This window comes from Dermacentor andersoni, chromosome 8 (assembly GCF_023375885.2).
Source record: "Dermacentor andersoni chromosome 8, qqDerAnde1_hic_scaffold, whole genome shotgun sequence".
Classification (NCBI taxonomy): Eukaryota; Metazoa; Arthropoda; class Arachnida; order Ixodida; family Ixodidae; genus Dermacentor; species Dermacentor andersoni.
The window spans coordinates 109,708,861-109,730,508 of NC_092821.1; the positions used below are offsets into that span (position 1 = coordinate 109,708,861).

At 46.5% G+C, this 21,648-nt stretch overlaps 1 protein-coding gene across 1 annotated transcript; it reads left to right on the top strand.

The window, feature by feature from the left end:
* Positions 1 to 65: 65 nt before the first annotated feature.
* On the top strand, positions 66 to 21,354 carry LOC129384407 (transcription factor Sox-8-like). Its single transcript, XM_055069865.1, has 2 exons — positions 66 to 3,107; positions 21,132 to 21,354. The coding sequence occupies exons 1-2, from the start codon at positions 2,635 to 2,637 to the stop codon at positions 21,352 to 21,354; spliced, it is 696 nt and encodes a 231-aa protein (XP_054925840.1). The 5' UTR covers positions 66 to 2,634.
* The last annotated feature ends 294 nt before the right edge of the window (positions 21,355 to 21,648 follow it).

A 21,648-nucleotide genomic window follows, 5' to 3' on the forward strand; every position in this document is an offset into this window, starting at 1 on the left:
CCCCAACCTCTGGCCCGCCACGCGCTCCTCGTGACACCCCCCCCCCCCCATTCCTCCACTCCCCTGTCCCGACGCCCAGAGCAGCCCTCCTCCATCTTCAAGACGCCCCGCCATCAGTCTGTACGTGTGGGAAGGCTGAGCGCAGACTAGTCTCTCGCACTTGCCGTCCGAGCAAGAGCTGGATCCTGGACCGGTCGTTATTTGTCGAAGCGGTGACCGATTGCACTCGCGAGCGCCTGGAAATCGGCCCCTTGCAAAGGGTACACCGTCGGAACGCTCTCGCGACCAGTGTTTCGTGAACAACAGCTGGACATCGGAACGGCCGGTGTCGACGGCCAGGACTATCGGTGCCACGCGTCCAGCCATTGCGTCGTCAGCTATACAAGTACAGTGCGCAGTCGCCAGCGGACGCCGCCGGGGCTCGAACCATTTACGGCTTCGAGAGGACGACTTTCTGGTGCGGTGGTGTGATGAGTGTTGTTTGTGACCGTTTTCTTCAATTCTGTAAAAGAGCCAGCGACGCTTGGATTACGCGGCTACCTCGCGTTCTTCGGTGCGCGTGTGTGACGTGCACGTATTCGGCACAGCTCCAACGGGCCGCAGCGGAGCGTGCGCAGTAGATTCCCTCGGCGTGCGACCTTGGTGCAGGTGGGATCTCTCTCTCTGTCTTCTTGTGTCTTACGAAACGCCGTCGTGTGGGCTCGGGTTGAACACTTTTTTCATCTCAAGAATGTGCACCAAGTGAACGTTCATCGAGGTCCCACAAGCACAGATCGTTGAGCGAACGTTCAGTGTCGAGCGGCGAGCTTCCCAGATGCGTGTGGTCCTCTACGTTAGGCTATCGGTATACTCAATTGCCAGCGCGGTGCAAGCCATAAGCTGCGGTGAACAGTATAGTCAAAGTTGCCAGGTCATACGTGAGACTACGCAAGTTCCTAAGTACCGCTAAGTCGACAAATCGGACACGTACTAAGTGTCCCACTATTCAGATGCACATAAGCCAGTGTAAAAAAAGAAAGCTTTGTGACGCGGCTGTAAGCACCATACGCACCGAGGAATACTGAGGCCGTTCACACACGTTCGGCAAACAAAGCAAGGCCTATTGGGCATCGACAAAGGCGGCCACTACGCTTGAAGGTTTGACACAATCGCAACGATCGCTGGTCGCTGCATCATCGATTAAAATTTACTGTTGCCCAAAACACGTGAGAGCTTCCAACAAGCCAAGTGGAAACGCCATTGAATAGTCTGAAACCTTCCGTGATGTCTTGCCGGTCCTAAAACATAAAACTTAAATTTCTACGTCGCCCAAGGCTTCACCGCGGTCTCCTCCTCACCGATATTGAAGCATCAGTGACTCACCTTGCTTCCCACGGTTCGCCTTCATTCTTTGACTCGCGCAGATGTAAACCCAATTTTCGTCTGCTTCTGAAAAAAAAAAAAAAAATGTCGAGAATGAAGGTATCTTTGGGTGGCACTCTCAAATGCTGACGCAGTGAACGTAAAGTTTCTGAAAATATCTGACTCTGCAAAAGCTTACCCACTACATCGATCACTGAGAGAGAGGTGGCGCTCGCCCTATGAGATCACTGTTGACTAAAGCACAAACAACGCGGGCCTTCTTCGCAAGCGTCAGTCCGTGCTAAGTGCAACATCTCGCGTCTTATCTGCATTCGTGCGCAAAGCAAGCACGTTGTCGCCTTGCCCAAGAGACCCCGTTGAGTCGCGCACAAGCGAGGAACAAAAGGCACCTGTAACCAGATGTACACCTGATCGCGCGACGAAGGCTTAACCACGTGTGACCGGAACAGCTCCGACACGACACGAAGGCATATATAAGGGCCATCAATCAACTCGCCGAATGAAAACAGCGGCTCCTTTTGTTCACTTGAGTTGGCACTGAAGAAGACGCCCCCCTCGTGCATCCCTCCGCGACCGACGTCGTGGACAAAGAAGTGTGGCTGTTCCGCGCTGTGTCCGATTCACTCGTGGACGCCTCAGTGTCACCGCGTGTTCAGCGTGATTGTGAAGGCTGCCTAGCAATCTCAGGAACGCTCGGTATATAGCTCGACACCTTTCAGCGCTGATTCCTGCGGCGTGACTTCTTTTCTTTTTTTCATCTCTCGTTTCTGGCGCGGGAAGATGAGAGAAATCCTTGTTCTTCCGGACGTGAACAGGAATCCCGAAGAACAGCTAAAGGGACTCGTTGTCCCATTTGAAGCCTCGCTGAGAGCGCATTCTGGCAGGTAGTTGTTGAAGTGCTTTCAAGAAGTTATCAGTCACCTCTCGAGTTTTAATGGACGAAGACATGAAAAATCTATTTGCCCTTTAGTAGTGTCTGAGGGGCACAACAAGACATACAACTGACTGCAATCTATTTTCGGCGCTTTGGTGTGCTCTGCAGTAGAAGGCTTCACAAGGTGTCCCCTCTCGTTCACAACCTGTCGTTTACAGACAAATCTTCAGGAAGTGTTGTAGGACGCATCCAAAACAAGGGACATACCAATAAAAGCGCACCGCGAGCCCTTCGAAACGTTGACCCGAATTCCCTTCAATTAAGACCAATACGGAACTTAGAAGTTCGACCTTACACCATACGTACGTCACGCCTACCACGTCACGAAACAAAGCAAAATGCCATCAACACCGAGGCGAAGCAGCGGCGGAGGCTTTTCCGAAGACAGCTTCTTTCCGAAGAAGGTCATCGAGCTGGTCACCATGGAACCGAGTTCGAGCCGCCGAAACCGGCACAACCATCACCACAGCCCTCATCACCACCAGCCGTCATCTTCCATGGCCCCGTCGAGCAGACCGTTCGACGACGAAGATGACAGCTGCTCGGGAGACAGTGCCGAGGGACTGTCCATAGACCCCCTGGACGACAATCCGGGCATCCAGGCGGCCGTGAGCAAGGTGCTGCAGAGCTACGACTGGTCCCTCGTGGCCAAGACGACGCGGCAGACAACCTCGGAGAAAAAGCGTCAGCACGTCAAGCGGCCCATGAACGCGTTCATGGTGTGGGCCCAAGCTGCTCGGAGAAAGCTCGCCGACCAGTACCCACACCTGCACAACGCGGAACTCAGTAAGACCCTCGGCAAGCTCTGGAGGTGAGTGTTTCCTCTTGTCTTGCACCTTGCGTTAACTCGAATATAAGCATGCCATTCTTCACGCTGGTGACCACTAAAGCTAGGAAAGATTCCGAAGATGCTGAAATCCGGGATGGTATACAGCACTTTACTGTCGCGAAATCTTTCACGATTGGCAGGCGAAGAGCTATACGCCAGACATACTGTGAAGGAGCACTGTTTAAATTATATGGCACTGTTTACGTGCAATGACAGACGCTTGTGTATGTCCATTTGTGTGTCCCCGTATGTCACTTGTCTTATCAACAAGGCCCAACTTCAACGGACGTCAAGCCCTTGCCCTGGCCACTGTTGAACGTATTCTAAACGCCATCAGCATGTCGCTCATTGCTTTTAGTTATAGCCTTACTTATTTTCTTGTTTACTTACTTCATAGTCTATTCTCTACTAGCCAGTTTTTAATTGGAGATTGTGGTTGGGAGGTGCCTTGCCGAAAGCTTATTCAGCACTAATTGGAATGACGTACAGTCCATCATGTGATGTCTGCGGCGGCAAGGAGAACATTGACCACCTATTGTGCCGCTGTTCTGAATTGAAGCCCATGGACAATCTGTGTACTACGCATTCAGCAAACTAGATTATCGTCTTCCGAGTGAACAGACAATACTATAGAACACCAGCCCCACCGATCATCATTTCAGAAGGTAGTGAAAGCCCTTTTGTGCTTTCTGAGAACGTCTGGCTTGTCCAAGCGCCTTTGACTCCGTAGTGCTGTCCGTGCACGTCTCTCTACCCTCCCCCTCTCTCCCTTCTGTCGATTGCCCTTCTCCCTTCCCCCAGCGTAGGGTAGCCAACTGGACTCTCCACTGCTTAATATCCCTGCCTTTCCTTTATCTCTCTCTTGCTGAATCAGCAAGAAAGCTGTAGCGTGTCCCTCACCACTCTATGATGTACTGTGAAAGTGATTGGCATGTCGCTAAGGGCTCTCTGCCTATTCTGCCTCTCGAATATCGGAGATGCGCAATGGCACTTATATAGGCTGAACCAGCACGGCAAGGAATATCTGCAGTTCCTTACTGATCGCGACAATGCCATCACTGTTGGTTCGTTGCTCTTGCCGTTATATGTCAGTGATGGTCAATTGCACCACGCAAAGTAAGGCAGAGTGGGCCCTGTTCCCTTGAGTCACGTAGATTCCCCACCACTTAAAGGGCCTCGATCATGCTAGCAATCTTTCCGCTTCATGGTACGTTCTGCATAGCGCCGTCCAATGTTATTCGTTAACTAAGCAGGAATGAAAAGCCCAAACGACAGGTGCACAAGGCGAGGTACAGGTTATATTTTGACAGTGCTGCGTATGTCGTCTCTGGATGCGAACAGGGGGGGGGCATCGCCCACTTATTGTGCCACTGTCCTGCAATTTGATTGGCAAATGCGATTGCTCTACAGCGCATTCACGTGACTCAACGATTGTCCACTGCCCATGCAGACGTTACTGGAGAGCCGTCCCCCAACTCTCATGGGAGGAGGCCCAGAAGGCAGTGAAAGCACTCATGTGCTTTTGTCAGAACGACTGGCCTTAATGAAGATGCCCTTGACTGCGTGGCGTTGTCCGCGCGCGTGCAGCCTGTCGCTGCGCCTTCCCTTTCTTTCTGTCCAATCTTTATGCATCCATGTTCTTCTGCCTCAGCGTAGGGCAGCCAACCAAATGCTTCTCCGGTGAACATCCCCGCTCTTTCTGTTTCTTTTTTTTTTCATTGTGTGAAAACTTCATTCGTTGTGAAGGCGGTGCTTCCCGTTGGTAATACGGTGAGACGCCTATTTAGTTCTCTTTCACACCCCTACCCCTAGCATTTCACCAATGCCTTCGTTTCCCCTCTTTCACCTGCACGAAGTGGAGTTACTGTATACATGGCTTCCTTTAGGGAGCCTACACGGTATAACGCCAGTGCGAAGTGGAGCGCTGCGCCTCCCAATCCACGGAAGAACACACCCGTTGACCTTCACTGACACCCCTCGACAACATCAACAATGGGGAGTCGAGAAAGCATATTCAATATCGTGCATTCGAGTAGCCAGTGAGAGTACTTCGTTAAAAATGTTCCATTCAGTAATTGCCGCACAGTTTAATCATAGCACAGGGACCGCCTATGGGAAGGGGAGGCGCTGCGATCGACTTTCTTGAGGTGCACTATAGGTTGGAGAGAGAGAGAGAGAGAGAGAAAGAGAAGTCATAAGGGAAACGCGGGGAGGTTAACCAGACCGAGCCCTTTAGGCAACCCTGCACTCGGGAACGGGGGAAAGGGGACTGAAAGAGGAAAAGTTCCCACTTTGCACTACTACACACACAAACGTTCATCGCTGAGTCGGTCACAGGCGGTCATGGAGGCTGGTGTACCTCAAGAAACGCAGCGGTGCCTTTGGGGCCGTGCACATGGCAGATGCACGAGGCCACGGACCCAAGATCTCCTCTGTGGGGTGGAGAAAATGTTCTATAAAATACGGGTTAAAGGGGGAGCTTTAGCTCGGAGCCAAGTGCTATTTCTCAATTAAAAAGAAAGCGCAGAAGTGTACTTATAAGGCAAGAGATGAACCCATTTGTATTAAATTCGTGCATATACGAGAGAACGCTAAGCTGTGAGGGCCCTGTGCTTCTTCGTTGACAATGACGCTTACTGGCATACCCTTTGAAACGGAGCGCGTACAGATAATCACCGAGCCTACTTGATCTCACCAGGTTTTACTACATTGCGCGTCCGCTGGATATTTGCCATATTTTACCTCGATCTTAACATTCCTGTACTTAAAACCTCTATCAATATATTGTGTGATTACACACTCTTGCATGAACTCCGGCTGCATCATTCTCTTCCCTGCTATTTTGCGCCCATGCTCTAATTGTCTCTTATTTATATCGACCGCTGACCAGTTAACCCGGCGCCAGAAATGCACCGTGCGGTCACTTCGCTCCGTCGTTAGACAAACTTGATTCACGTTATGCACGCACAGATTCCGCTTCGAACAACAATCTTCATTTTGCGGCTTTGGTTAGCGGCGCGACGATGTATATACGTGACAAGTAAGAGAAGTGACAGGAAAGAGCGCTGTATTACGCCGACTCAAGTCAGCGCTCTTTCGATACTTACTCTTACTTACTCCTTTCCTACGTAGATCGTGGTGCTTCTAAGCAAAGATGCAACATCGCCGACATGCCTGTTCAGTCACCGTTGCGAATTTACTTTGCAATATTCCCCCCCCCCCCCCCTCTCTGAAGTATTTGTCGATATCCGTATATTGGTTCCCAAATTCCAGAGGGACGTGCAGAGTTCTAGAAACGCATCAAGACTACAAAGGAGAAAAAGAGCATGCACAGCAGATAGAACGTAAGAGAGCGAGTGAGAAAACTGAAAGCAATGTTCGCAACTCTCCCACTTCGGCGTCGCACCTTTGCTCACTCTGGCGATGGTTTTTCACGACAGCAGGAATATTAGGAGCGATTGTCCCGGTACGAAGCGTGATGGAAGAAATACAGGCGGGGTTGGTTATATTCCAAAACGTTAATGACAGCCACACCGCAAGGGAGAGATATAGGAACGGGCATTCCAGGAAATCAGGCAGAGATGATGCGAGGTGACCGGCAGGAGAGACCAGGTAAATAGATGTAAAAAGAGAGAGAGAGAGAAAGCGAACCTAACAAAGGTTGACAAGCCAAACACACATTATGGAAATCTTTACGTCGACAAAAGCTCCTCTGAAGAAGCGCGAAATTAGCGGTGCTGTACGGGTACACTGCTGCCTCAGAAGAGCGTATTGCTGCCGGTAATATATTATTTTAATTATTATTCCTTGTTACGTTTTTGCGGACGCGATCATTAACACATATCAACGTGTACATTATCAATGCGCAAGCATTATAGGGTTACTGCTTAAAGAAAGTTTATTTAGACTACGTGCAAGTTATCATGAAAGGAATCATTTGTACAGAACTATACACTGTGAAACAGACATTTTATGTAAATGAATATGAACAACATTGTGTATAATACAAGAAGATGAAATCGTTAATTCGATGCAGAAATGTTATTTAAGAGTGGCTGTTATCGCCATTCAAGGCGGAAGACTAGACGCACTCGGCCATTTCGATGCCGAACAAAAGGGCACGACCATTGGAAGAGGAAATCCTGTTCTTCTCTCGTCAACAAGTCCGTCCGGTTATCGACGTCGGCTTCCCATGTCCAAAGTTGTTTCGGCAGAAGGATTTTCGAACCACTCATACCCAGGCCCTCCATGTGACGCAAGGGATTGACTGAAATAATTGAATTTCTCAAGCTAGAATACGTAGAAAAATCGTAAACTACGACTTACACACAACTGACAGATATGATAGCTCTCGCATTGTCATTTGAATATACGAGAAAATAACATTCCGATACGCGAAAACTCAAACGAACTCCTTTTCCAGCGCTTCTACAATGCATAGAGCGGAGACCGCGTCCTCCATTTGCGCACGCCGGCGCGTAAATATCTCGGAGTCCGGGGAGCGAGACGCCCGCCTCCTTGAAACACTTCCAGATGGCGCTCGCCTCCGCCACATTGGTAAATCGCCAAGAGCGGGAATATTGTGAGCCTCAAAGTGTAATAACGACAGAATTACGGAAATAGAAACAAGATGTTCGTTGGAAAGGAAAAAAAGAAACTGAAAAGCAGATGGAACATGGAGATACGAGAAGCGATCGCCGAACGACAGAAAGCATCCCGAAAGCACAGGCAGGCAAAAAAAAAAAAAAGCGCAGTTGCCGCAGGATGAAGTCGCCAGTAAATAGGAAATATACCTAGAGAAAAAATCTATGGTTCACATACTGGTGCAACCAAAGATAAAATGTGAAAGTGAACGTTGGTTGCCAGAAATACGTCAGAAAAAAAAGGCGGCACCTAGAATATTTTGGAACCACATAAAATTATTAGGCAGGAAGTCAACAACAATACAACATATCCTAGACGAAGATGTAAACAAACTGGAAGGGGAAGCGACATTAAATTACATCCGAAAAATAACAGCCGAATATTTCCAAGGCAGTGACGAGGTTGTATTTGAAAAAAAGGGCATAAAAGAGTACCAGATGGAAAAGGAGCTGGTGCTGACACAGTTCAACTGGAAGAATGCCGAAAAGAAAATTCCTAAGCGCACAGCCACAAGGCTAGACGAGGTTCCCGTTATAGGTTGAATAATGAACGAGCTACAAAAAAAAAAAGTTGAGAAGCTCCGGTGAAAGTAGTGGAAAAAACTTTAAAAGATAGACGGACACCAGACAGTAGGCGACAAAGTAGAATGAATTTAACTTATAAAGTTAAGGGGGAGAATGATAGAATTCACTCGTATACACCCTTGACCATTACATCGGTATTATAGAGGTTAGCAATGCAGATAATCAAATTGAAGCTACAAGTATGGGCAGATAATTCTGGCATTTGGGGAGAACTTCAGAATGCCTTCAGGATAGGTAGGCGTTTGGATGATAACTTATTTCTTCTTACTCAGTGTATTGAAATATCAAGAGTAGAAAGCAGACCATTACATGTAGCATTTTTAGAGATTACAGGAGCGCATGACAACGTAGACCGAAACATTTTGTGGGATATTCAGGAAGGGGAAGGCTTAGGTGACGATTGTCTACAGCTTTTGAGAGAGATTTACCTAAAAAATACCGTTTGCGTTGAATAGGGAGGGATGAGGAGCGAGGAGAAAGTTTATATCAACGAGGGACTGAGGCAGAGGTGCCCTATTCCCACACTGCTGTTTATGATGTACATGGTGAGGATGGAGAGGGCGCTAGAAGGAAGTAATATCGGGTTTAATCTCTCATGCAAGCAGGCGGGTACAGTAGTAGAGCCGCAGATTCCAGATCTATTTTATGCGGATGACATTGTGTTGCTAGCTAACCAGCAAATTGATTTGCCACGTCTGTCTAATATCTGTGGACAGCAAGGCGAGAATTTAGGTTTGAAAGTTAGCGTTAGAAAATCAGATGTTATAGTATTAAATGAAAACAAGGAACAGGCCGTGGCAATACATGGCCAAGAAATACCTCGGGTAAAAGAATATGAATACCTTGATATATGGATAAATCAAGGCAATAGATATATGGAAACACAGGAAAAAACGATAACAGTAAAGGGGAAGAGAAATGCAGCCATAATGAAACACAGAGCACTATTGGGATACAATAAGTACGAGGTGCTCCGAGGTTTGTAGAAATATGTAATGGTTCCAGTACTTCCATTTGGAAATGCGTTTTTTTTTTGCTTGAATTCAGGAGTACAATCAAGACTCGATAACAAGCAAAGGTCAGTGGCGCGCCTCGCATCGGGCGCTCACGGGAAGACTACAAATAAGCTGTGTAGGGTGATATGGGCCTGACAAGTTTTGAAGTGAAGGAAGCTCAGAGTAAAATTGATTATGAAGAACGGCTGAGGAATATGGAAGAACGTAAATGGGCTGGGAGAGTGTTGATGTATTTGTACAGGGAAAATATTGATTCACAGGGGAAGAAAAGGAACTAGGAAGCTTACCAGCAAGTATGCGCCCTGCAGGGTGAGCAACAAAGAAAATCAAGCGGAAAGTCAGAGAGGCTGAAATAATCTCATGGGTGGCGGCAATGGAAAAGAAACCTGCCATGAGTAGCTACTTAACAGGAAAAAACGAAATCAGGAAATGAGAAATTTATGATAACTCAAAGGGAAGCTCATTACTTTTCGAAGCGAAATCAGGATGCCTTCACGCTACTATAAAGCGAGACATAAGAAAGAAGAAGAAGGCTGTGCTTGTTACGGCAAAGCTATAGGAAACGATGCAGCATGTTTCATTAGAATGTGAAGACATCTGCCCACTGGTCTCCTTGAAGCCTTTGGGGTCCGAGAGAGCAGGGGGAAAGTAAACACGTCTGCAGTAGGGAGATAAGTAAGAGGCGATTGGAAGATTGGTGGAAGAAAAGTAGGGAAACGACAAAAAACGGAGACGTACAAAAACAAAGTTCACAATAGGGGGTCGGAAAATGTGGTTGTGGGAATTCATCGTGGTTAGTTTTTCTTATTCTTTTTTTAACCTAGGTAGGACATTAGGCAGTATAATAACAGGAGCTTGGTGGCGGAACCCACCACCCCGTTCCAAAGGGAACGCTCACAACATCCATCCATCCATCCATCCATCCGTCATGGCCCATGCAAGAGGCCGCGCTTCTACCAGAAAGCCCGCCTTCGCGCATAGCGTTCGCCGCATGGGTTTCCCGGTAAGCGTTACGGTTACATACGCTGCAGTTGCCGGGAAGCCTGAGAAGCAGTCAGGGATCGTTGAACGCTGTCGGACGTTCCACTCTTAAAGGCGAAGGTTAAGCGCCCTCCAATTTTCTTTCCCCTCAATTAGTAAAATTGTTCAGAAATGATATTGTGAGCAACTTTAGAGTAATATAGACAAGCTTAATCTTTTACCTTCTTCCCAGTTTGTTTTTTTGCACTGACAGTTCGACTAAATTAGCAGCATTATTACTATTAACCGCCTACATTCGTCCATGTGTTGAGCTTGGTTGCTTTGCGGTTCGGTTTTTTTTTCTTCTAGATTTTGATGAAGCACTTGATGGCATTATTCATAGCATTCTCTTTCCCAAGCCGGAAGTGCCGGTCCAGTACTAAATCTTTTGAAAACCTACCTGCTTAGCAGTGAAGAAACAGCTTGCATTGGAGGTACTTACTCCGGCAGTAAGATTTTTTGATCAAAGTGTACCACAGGGTTCAATAATGGAACATTTATTATTTTGTATTTATATTTATGATCCACCCGAATAACTTAGTTCTGGCGATTGCATCCTGCACGCTGATGGCACTATTCTCCCACTGTCTGACAAATCTTTAGAAAATCTAAGTCCTTCAACTAAAGATAGAGCTTGCAAAAGCGGTTGAGTGGCGCGATTGACTTTGACTGTATCGAAATTTAGACAATATACAGTTGTCCAGGTGAAGAAGGCTAAAGGTGACACACGTGGTCACCTGGCTGAGCCCTAGACACCCTGCATTCACGTAAGCACAGTTTCGACGTGGTGAGTTGCGAAGTACAAACAAATTCTTACAGGAAGACTACAACAATTCACATACAGCAACATACATACACCGTACATTCAAGTCAGTCTAATGACAAATTTATAATAACTACAAATATGTTCACTTGGCCAAAAAATGCAAAGCAAGGAATCCTAACTGGATCTCCTAAACAACAAAAAGAATGTTCACTTGACAAACATGTTCACCTGACAAAAAAAAAAAAAAACGAACAAACAAAGGAAAAATATCCTAACTAGTTTATGCACGATTCAAGAAATATCTCTTTGCCTGGTTTTGGAAAGCAGCCAGAGAGGAACAGGTTTCCATGATATCAATCAGAGCAGGATAAAGGTTTAACAGCATTTAATTACAAATCCCCAGATAATGCAACTCATGATTTTTTTCTGTATGTTCAAACAATGCTACCTTTTACCTCTATGATAAATTTTTATCGTCACCCCATTTTTTTTGTCTGATACTGCGCATCATTCTTGGGAATAAAAATTTGACCCTAACGTAAAGTTCTCTCACCATATCTGCTTCTTAAAGGCTTAGCATCGCATACAGACGGGGACAGAGTGAACAACAGCACACAGCGCTAATCGTAGATTATAGTTTTTCACCCTGTCCCTGCCTTTGCGCGCTATCAGCCCTTCAAGATGTTTTGCCAACTAGCGCACCAAGCCATCTTTGTGAACTTCGTATCTACTTCTTCGAGCATAAGGTAGTATTTCTGCATTACGGTATACTGATGAAATAGCGAGCGTATTTCTCCACAGATGCGCTATTGGACACTGCACTTTGCTTCCATCCGTAGCCGCATCTCTTATGATATTGTGTCTTGGGGAAGTACTACTGTCATCTGTCGCACATCCAGCCATTACAAAACCAAGCGATTCGCATTCTTACTAATGGCGATTATTAGTCGAATCCCCAAACGGTTACTCCACTCGCACAACATCCTTCCTGTGACTAAATTGAAAGTGAAAGTGAAAGTTTATTTTCTTTTCAAAGAAAAGAGGGCGCCAAGACAAAAGGCAAGATCTTGACAAGGTCCTCGTCACCCGTGGAACAGCTGGCATTGTGCACGACCAATTCACAAAAAATTCACAATGAATTCACATAACAAACATTGATTAGCTGTCATCTCTCCCTATTGTTATATATATGCTACTTAACAATTTCCTCGCGTATTTGCTCATTCCATGTTTCTAGCTAATCGTAATTGTACTGGGTTTGCTTATATATTCAACTTTCCATTCCCTAAAGTTCGCTCTAATTATGATAAAGAGAGAAGCTCATTCACTACCAAAAATACGGTGGAATATTCTGCGATATTCTCTCAAAAATTATTCGTCCTTGTATATTCATATAACCTTGGGCTTGAGCATTATACTACCTGCATAATTAATTATATATCCCGAGTTTCTTTATTTTTTGGTACCTGCATGTATTGATTTGTTACCTATGTTTTTTTTAGCATTGACTTGAACTGCATTCTTGTTGCTACTTTCTTACGCTTCCACACTTTTACTGCTGAACGATGGTCCCGTTGCAGATCTTGACTTTGGGATCCTCGTCTGTACATGCTGTGTTATGTACGGACTGTTCGTTGAAATAATAATAAACTGAAACTGAATGATTGCGCTACTAGGCGGCGCATTTTGTTGAAAGTTATCAACTTTGCCAAATCACGAAGCAGTCTGAAGTTTTTCTTAAATTTAGGCACTTGTAGGGCACGCGAAGACCACCTGTCCAGAGAGAGAGGGATGCAAATGAGAGAAAGGCAGGGAGGCCAACCAGAGTTAGAACCTCCGGTTTGCTACCCTGCACCAGGAGAAGTGAAATGGCAAGTAAAGACGGAAAGAACGTGCAAATATGGAAAGACCACCTGTGCAAGTATGTTATGTGGCCATGGGGGACACAAAGTGAGACGATAATTATCGCTGTCAGCAACCCAATTAACGAAAATGGAATAATTAACCATTGGTTGTCTGCAGTAAGTGGGTCTGTTTGTATTGAAAAGTTAGAGGCAGTAGTGTTTCTACACAGTATCAGTTGGAAGAGTTCTAACGTGTCTGTGTTCCGAGATATCCGGCTTCAAATTTCAGTTGTCCTTCGCATGACTACGCATGCAAGAGAGGGTGTATCGGCGCAAAGCTCCTCCATGATGTGACGCAGCTGTTGCCTGCGGCGTTTAGTCTGACAACGGGGCGGAGGCATAGGCAAAGATGATAACTGTTCCCCTTCCCCTCTCGGCCTGCGAAATCAAGATATGACAGCGTGGTGAGCCGTGCAGTTGTTGCTCTTGATTTCAATAAAACTTACGATACTCGGAAATCAGCAGTCATTTTACTTGCGTAGCCCAGGCAAGGACCACGCCCGCTCGTCCAGTCACCATTGCGCATGCGCACTGCCCTCCGGCTTCTCCGCTCACGCCATTATTATCTCGGCCTGGCAGCTGCCGCCATCGTTGCAGTCTGCGCGGTCGCGTGCCACGACGATGGTTGCGGGTTCTTCGATTTCTTATTTCGCCAGCGAGAAGGGAAGGGGGACAGTTATCACCTTTGCCAATGCCTCCGCCCCGTTGTCAGACAAACTGGCACACGCAACAGCCGCGTCACATAAGGGAGGAGCTTTGCGCCGATACACCCTGTCTTGCATGCGTAATTATGCGCAGGACAATTAAAATTTGAAGTCGGATATCTCGGAGCACAGACACGCTAGAAGAATTCTTCCAACTGATACTGTGCATAAACACGACTGACTCTAACTTTTCAATACAAACATACCTACTTACTGCAATCAACAAAAAAGTTAATTCAGTTTTAGTTAATTGGGGTGCGGACAGCGATAATTATCACCTCACTTTGTGTCCCCCTGGCCACACAACTTATTTGCACGGATGGTCTTCGCCTGCCTCCCAGCGTCTAACTTTAAGAAAACCATAAAGCTCAACTTTGAACGCCCTGTATTTATACGGCTGAGCGGCCGCACATTCAGGGCATTCGCGTCACAGTTCTCGGTTACCGCAGAAACGTTTTTTTTTTTTTTTCTCGGGTTCTCCCTCTCACACCTCCGTTTCGCGGATTACGCAGCGAAACGCAACGCAACAGCAAACGCTACCCTAAACATGCTCGCTGCGGCAAACATGCTGCCTTTAGGCGCGCATCATTCCTTTAAGAAACTGGATTCATTTCTTTTGCTTTTTCTGCCGTTTAGAAAACGAATAGCTTTCTTTGCTTCTGTCACCCGTTTCTTTAGTCGAACCGAAGCATTCGTAGCACGTGGTGCGGCCCGTGTGCTTTGTGGCCTCTGAAGGTTTAGATGCTGTGGCCGGTCGTGGGTGCAGTGCCACATTTCTCCGTAAAACAGCGGTTGCACTTAGGCTCCCCATTTCTGTGCGACTAGATATGTTATTTTGCCTTCTCGCGCGCATGCTCTCAAAACGTATACTCTTATTTCACGTGTAATAAACATTTCAATGTCATATAGTACTTGGGAATCTGTTTGTGATTATATACTACCACAGTTCCGTTGGCATTCAGTGGTCGCAGTTTCTGGGTAAACGTAGTTTCGTTCAGAAATTAAATAGCCTTAATTTCATTTTATACAGAAAACTCTATGAGATATCGCACACGAGTTCAGTATCGTCATATTCAGCAACACCCTGGTGACGGCTATTTGGCTCGTCTTTATTACAAAGCTGAAATAGCGCTGCTATTGAACAAGGACGCACAGAGAAAGAACGACCACGGAAAAGGCGCCAACTGAATTTTGTTGCGTTGGAATCGGGAGTGTCAAAGCCGGAAAAAAAGTGCTATATGTGGGAAGTGTACGAAGCGCGTCACGTGGTTGAGATCAGTTGCACTATATATATATATATATATATATATATATATATATATATATATATATATATATATATGTACAGTGAAACTGATCTCTACCACGTGACCCGCTTCCTCACCTGCGGCAAGTTGCTCTTTTTATCCACTTTCAATTTCATAATTTCTTTATTTCATTTAGTAAGTACAATTTCCCCTGTGTTATCGTTGGTGTCCTTGTTTGTTGGCATCTTAAGATATGATTATGTGCGTGTATATATATATATATATATATATATATATATATATATATATATATATATATATATATATATATATATATATATAGTGCCACTGACTGTGTGGTCTGCTCCGGACTGCCGTCAGTCGAACTTCGCTCCTCGAAGGGCAGGACGCGTGTCGAGTGAGCTCCTGGACAACACTTTGCAATGTGGTGAGCGCGCTTTACACCATACATCCGGCACCTCACAGAGGTGCGGGTAACGAACGCATTTTTCTCCCATTTAGCCGCTAAATCACCCCTCAATCTTTTATTCGAAGAGCGCCTGTTACGTTTCTTTCTATTATACGTTCTGCCCAGAATGGGAATGCCGAACGCTGTTACACGGAAAATGTTATACTCTATCTTGCAAAAAGCATATTTACCCGCCGTGGTCGCTTAGTGGCTATGGTGTTGGGCTGCTGAGCACGAGGTCGCGGGATCGAATCCCGGCCGCTGTGGCCGCATTCCGATGGAGGCTAAATGCGAAAACACCCGTGTACTTATATTTAGGTGCACGTTAAGGAACCCCAGGTGATCAAAATTTCCGGAGTCCTCCACTACGACGTGCCTCATAATCAGAAAGTGGTTTCGGCACGTAAAACCCCATAATCTAATCTAAAAAGCATCTTTCTTTTTCTGATAAAGCAAACGCGGCACCCCGCAGAACATGTACGGTCGGCCGCCGTCGGCGTGGTTGTGGTTTGTCGGCGGAAACGCTGGTTGTGGAGAGGCGCACGCCAACGGGAGGAGAAGAGCAGGGACGAGGACACGCGTGGAGTGGAGGTGGAGTGAATTGACGGCTTCCTCCAAATATTATCCCCACGTATGTTCTACGAAACTGAGGCCACCTCCCGAATCGGGATCGTCTTACGGAAATAAACCCTCCAGATGGCAATTGCACAATGCTATAGCATGCATCCCTCTCAGATGTAGCATAAGTACCGTGTTAGCTTTTTTTTTAATATCTTTTTTAAAGGACTACGAGGAGTGACTGCGGCAATCCGCTGATCGTTTCTGTGAGTCCAATAAAACTGGGTTAGCCACGACACCTATTTCTGCTCTCTCTTGCCCTTTCTATATTGTATCTTAATTTCTATATCCAGCAGAACCTTCAGCAAGGCTCGGTGTTGTTCATTTTTTTTAATACAGCCATGCATCACCTCAAGTATCGTCTCGTAAAAATAGACCAGCTGCATCACTCACTGCACGTAGGCAAACTCAGTATCGGTCACGGGCGGGCTGCGTAGCCAGCCGCAAGATGCTATCCAGCCGTGCAGGTCTCGGTATAATGCGCAGTGTCATCTCTTACGCTCTCTCTCTCGCCATCTAAGTTACAGTAATTGGTCCAAAAAATGAAGCAGTGTGCTGGTCTGGGTTGGTTGGTACGTCATCGGGAAGGAAACAAACATCGCTTGGACGGGACGAAGTGATGAGACAGACAAGGGTTGTTAGTTCAGTGCTTTGTCTGTCGTTCTCACTTCGTCCCGTCCAGGCGTTGTTTGTTCTTGGTCCAAAAAGTTGCAGTTTTGCCGGAAAGGCGAAGCATCGATTGCGATAGCAAATTCGTAGACTGTTATGAAAAGTAAAAATAGTTCTTTTACCTGCCGTATAAGCTTGTAAATATTCGCTCAGTAACTAAATTAACAAGCATGGTGTGACGCGCGCACAAGCAAACATGAACACATCTCACTCGATGACCGCGAAACTCGCTGTCAAAACGTTGGAGTGAAGAAGCGTGGCAGCAGCAGCGAGAGAATTAACATTCGTGCTGTCTTTCGCTTCAACGCAAACTAAGTGGCGAGAACACAACGCACACGAGGCTATCAGCACTTGGCGCACTGTCTCTATCGCAGATCGCTTTCGACATAGGGGCCGCGCGGCCCCGCCATGCGCAGCCGCCTCCGTAGTGGAATCCACCCCGCCCCCTCACCCTCCTTCGACGGATCCCCGGTGCCTTGCGCGCGATGGCAGACGGCGCGCTACCCTCCCCACTTTCCTCCCTTACGCGCGTGAGATGGAGCCACTATCGTCGGCTCACCTTCGCACGCTTTAACTCGCACATACGTCGACGATGTTATCGCGCTTAGACATTATACAGAACATCACGGCGACGGCTACGACAGAAACGCGCCTAGAGTGTCAATGCCGCAATAAAAAAGAAGTGAGGGAAAGGACAGCAACCATATAAGATGTGCCTCAAGTTTAAGAGAACACGATTGATAAAGTATATGACCTCTATATTTTAGAAGTCACTACATAATACACGAACAACGGTACCACGTTGCGTTGGGAAACATTGGGCCGCTTCCTCCCGAATAATCACCAATCGTGAGCAGTGACATCATAGAAGACATCCTCGTTATAATGACGAAAAATCTTATCAGATTCCGGTCAAATCTTATACGGCTTCCCTTATACATGCGAACCACGAAAACGATGGGTTGCCGCCTCGAAGCCCAACTCACCGTCAAAGTATACCTATAGCTTATGGTCGGCCGAAGCAATGCTCCAAACCACGTGCTTTACTCGGAGGCACATATTAACACACTTGAAGAACGACGGCCCAGCCACTGCGGCTAGCTGCTATGTCTTCCGTCCGAAGCACACTCACCCATGTCGACCGAAATCCACAAGCTCACCTTCCAAACGCCTTTGGTGCCATTGCTGCCCGTAACGGCAGCCATCGGCCATTCCTTTCCGACCAACGTGGAAGTCCGAGGCACATAACCCTTTACCGCAGTCATCATTCACGCCAATCTAGCTGAACGCATTTCCACAGTTACGACATGCAGTCTCGCGGAATGACGTCAGCGCTGCCTGGTTAAACAGCGACGGCAGCAACCGTTTATGCCACACCGTCAGGTGCTATCGGCACTATCGGTGCAGAGCTACAAGCGATTTGTCAGGCCATCCAATAGCAGTCAGCTCGAACGTCGCGGCCATATAAACACACCCGCTGATTCGCGACACGTAGTGCGAGAATTAAGCGATATTGACGCGCACATGCTTGGCTACCGTCATCCACGAAGAAGCGACATTACTGCGGAGCAAAGTAAGTAAATGAAAAAAAAATTAATTATTGGATTTTACGTGCCAAAACCACGATCTGATTATGAGGCACGCCGTAGTGGGGGGCTTCCGGATATTTGGACCACCTGGGGTTCTTTAAGGTGCACCTAAATCTAAGTACACGGATGTTTTCGCCCCCGTCGAAACGCGCCCGCCGTGGCCGGGATTCGATCCCGCGACCTTGTGCTTAGCAGCCCAACATCATAGCTACTGAGCAACCGTGGCGGGTGGAACAAAGGAATTGAGCTGTACGTTTATTGGACCTTGAGCTTTGTGGGCGCAGGAGGGAATGAGCGAAAGGAACAGCTCGAGTGGGGAGTGCTTTTACTCCCGCACACTCATTACGCTTAAGGGAATGAGTTGAATGCTAGCAACTGTTATAGAAGGGGATTTTCAATGCACTCGCTATAATTTTGAGAAATATTATTGGAAATCGCTTAGTGTACAAGAACTGAAGGATGATCTTCAGAACCCTGTAACTCGGAAATAACAATAGGAAAAGGTACCGCTCTTAGGTGCGCTGCACTTGTTGGGAGCCGACACAATTAATGTCATATGCACCATCCTGAAATATACCACTAATTTCCAGGTAGGACTTTTGTAGATCATAGTCAAGCGCGCACAAACAAGGGCAGAGAGTGGGGTCGACAACACAAGGTCATGATTCCAAATGATCGTGCATTTACAAAATTGCATCATATGAACACTTTCCTTCATGACGTCACAAGATCGAAATGCCGACATCAGTTGGCCATGCTCAGAAACTTAGTTTCTTTGGACGACAGAAAAACAGAAGGTGTGCTGACACACGACACACCCGCCTTTCTAATGCGATCTGCTTCAATTACTTCCATAACATTCTGGTTCTTATTTTTGGTTGCGATCTTACACCCGTTCAACAATGGTTTACATGGCTCTTTGTTAATTATTCCACACTGATGACAGTGCACGGAAAGATTGCGATCGCGGTAATTCCCCACCTTCCTCCTGTGTTCTAGAAGTATTTCATTCAGACACCTTCCAATCTGACCGATATAGCTGGAACCACACGATAAAGGAATTTCATATACCACGCCAGACACACATGTTTCGAAAGGATAACGATGTTTGACAGTGCACGGCTCTTTCTTTTTCTGGAAAGGATTAGTTATTTGACAATGTTTCCACAGCTTCTCAGGGGCGGAAAGCACTGTTGCGGGCGGAGAACAATATCAGAATAGTGCTTTCCGCCCCTGAGAAGCTAGGGAAACTTTGCCAAATTACTAATCTTTTCCAGAAAAAGAAAGAGGCGGGTGTGTACTGTGTCAGCGCACCTTTTGTTTTTCTGTCGTCCAAAGAAACTAATTTTCTGAGCATGGCCACCTGATGTCGGCATTTCGGTCTTGTGACGTACGGAATGATGGAATTTCGTAAATACACGATCATTTGGAAGTAAGCGCTTGTGTTGTCTACTCCTCACTCTGTCCCTGTTTGTGTGCGCTTGACCGTGATCTGCTATGCGTAACCAACTCGCCCAAAAGTCGGTGCTCTTTTAGACTTTTGTGAAGACCCTTGTAAGCATTGTAACAATTTTACCTACAGTGCAAACTAATGTATGGCATCTGTATGCTTTACGTACTCTATAACAGATACCGTTTACCAGACGCCGTCCTCAGTTCGATATCTGCCTTTCGTTGCCAAATTACGAATTTGTAAACTTTGTTCTTCAGTTCTTTCTTCTATACGGCGCTCTGTATGTCCTCATTTTTTCCGCTGTCCATGTTTTATTTGCGCTTTGCCTTCCTTAAGATGCCGCCCTATCAACTATAGCTTGGATACAGACCCTAGTTCAGTTCTTTTTCTTCTAAATTTGCTAGTTTTCGAAAATGTTTTGTAAGACATTCGAGGCCTTGAAATGGAAATTTCTCTTACGACAATCAGTAGAATTCAGGTTTCTCTCCCAAATGCACCATACGCATTGTTTAAGACCACGGCCTTTTTCTTATATACAGGCGTTTGCGCTTTATGCCGTGCATATCACGATCTTTGAAAAATTCACGCTTACAAGCGGCGGTAATAGGATGTGGAAAAAATCATGGCGAGCCTTAACGTTCCTGTATGTATGCATGGCGGTGCACGTGAGTAGCCTTTGCATGCGTGCGAGTTTGCGAGTGCGGTACCTCGAATTCTGTGCTCTCCCTGTGAGATACAAAATGGCATCGTACGAACATTCGCTGGATAACGAAATATCAGCTTCTTACAAGTAGGACCCCACTTGTCTGCTTCCCACCAGTACCAGCGTGGAAGCGCTATTGCGCTCACCTATCACGACTTACATCCTGTTTCAAGCCTATACGACTTCACAAACACGAATTCGACAGCATGTCGACAAATTCTGATAAAAAAAAAATGCGTTCCACGATGTTTTCCGTGTTACCACTCCAAGATTGGCCATTCTGACCAGTAAGCGTTCCGTTTTACTAAAGTATAGTAAAAAAAAAAAAAAATGGAAAGAAACAGTGACAACGATAAAAATTTGTTGTCGGTCGGAAATGCTGTACAGTAGAAACACTGGGTTTTCTAAGGTTCGTTTACAATCGTAACTTTGTTCTTCTCTCTTTCACTTCCCCATCCTCTCTCGCGTGTAGCCTTGCAGGTTGGGCAGTGTGTGGTTAATCTAAATGTCTTTACCATCCCTCCATCCCTCTCTCTCTCTCTCTCTCTTGTTTTGACTCTACTTCCTCATAGAAATATTGACAGCGGTATTACGCTTCGTTATCTTGCCCCCTGCGGCAGGGTCCTCGGCGATGACGAGAAACGACCGTTCATGGAGGAGGCCGAGCGGCTTCGATGCAAGCACAAAAAGGACCACCCGGACTACAAGTACCAACCGCGCCGCCGGAAACCGCTGAAGGGATTCGAACCGCCGCCTCCGCAAGCGCCGCAGCAACAGCAGCAGGGACAACAGAGGTCCAAAGGGCGATCCTCGTCAGCTTCGCAGGCATCATCGTCCAGGTGAGAGAGGACAGCGGCATTTTTTCTTGTTTGATACGGTTACAGACAGGAATATTGTGTATTAAAACTACCGCTGTTCTCAAAAGGCATCTTCATTCACGAAGTATGCTCCTAACTCACATGTTAATGGCGCTACATCTGTGTCGACTCGGCGCAGGCTTGGCCAATCGCGTGAGATGAAATTGAACACAAATTGAACGCGCGTTTCGAACAACGATATCCTGTCACTCTCCCTGAATTCCCGAAATGCATCTACGAACTTTTCGTGAGCGAAATTTATTTGAGCGACGTGGTAACA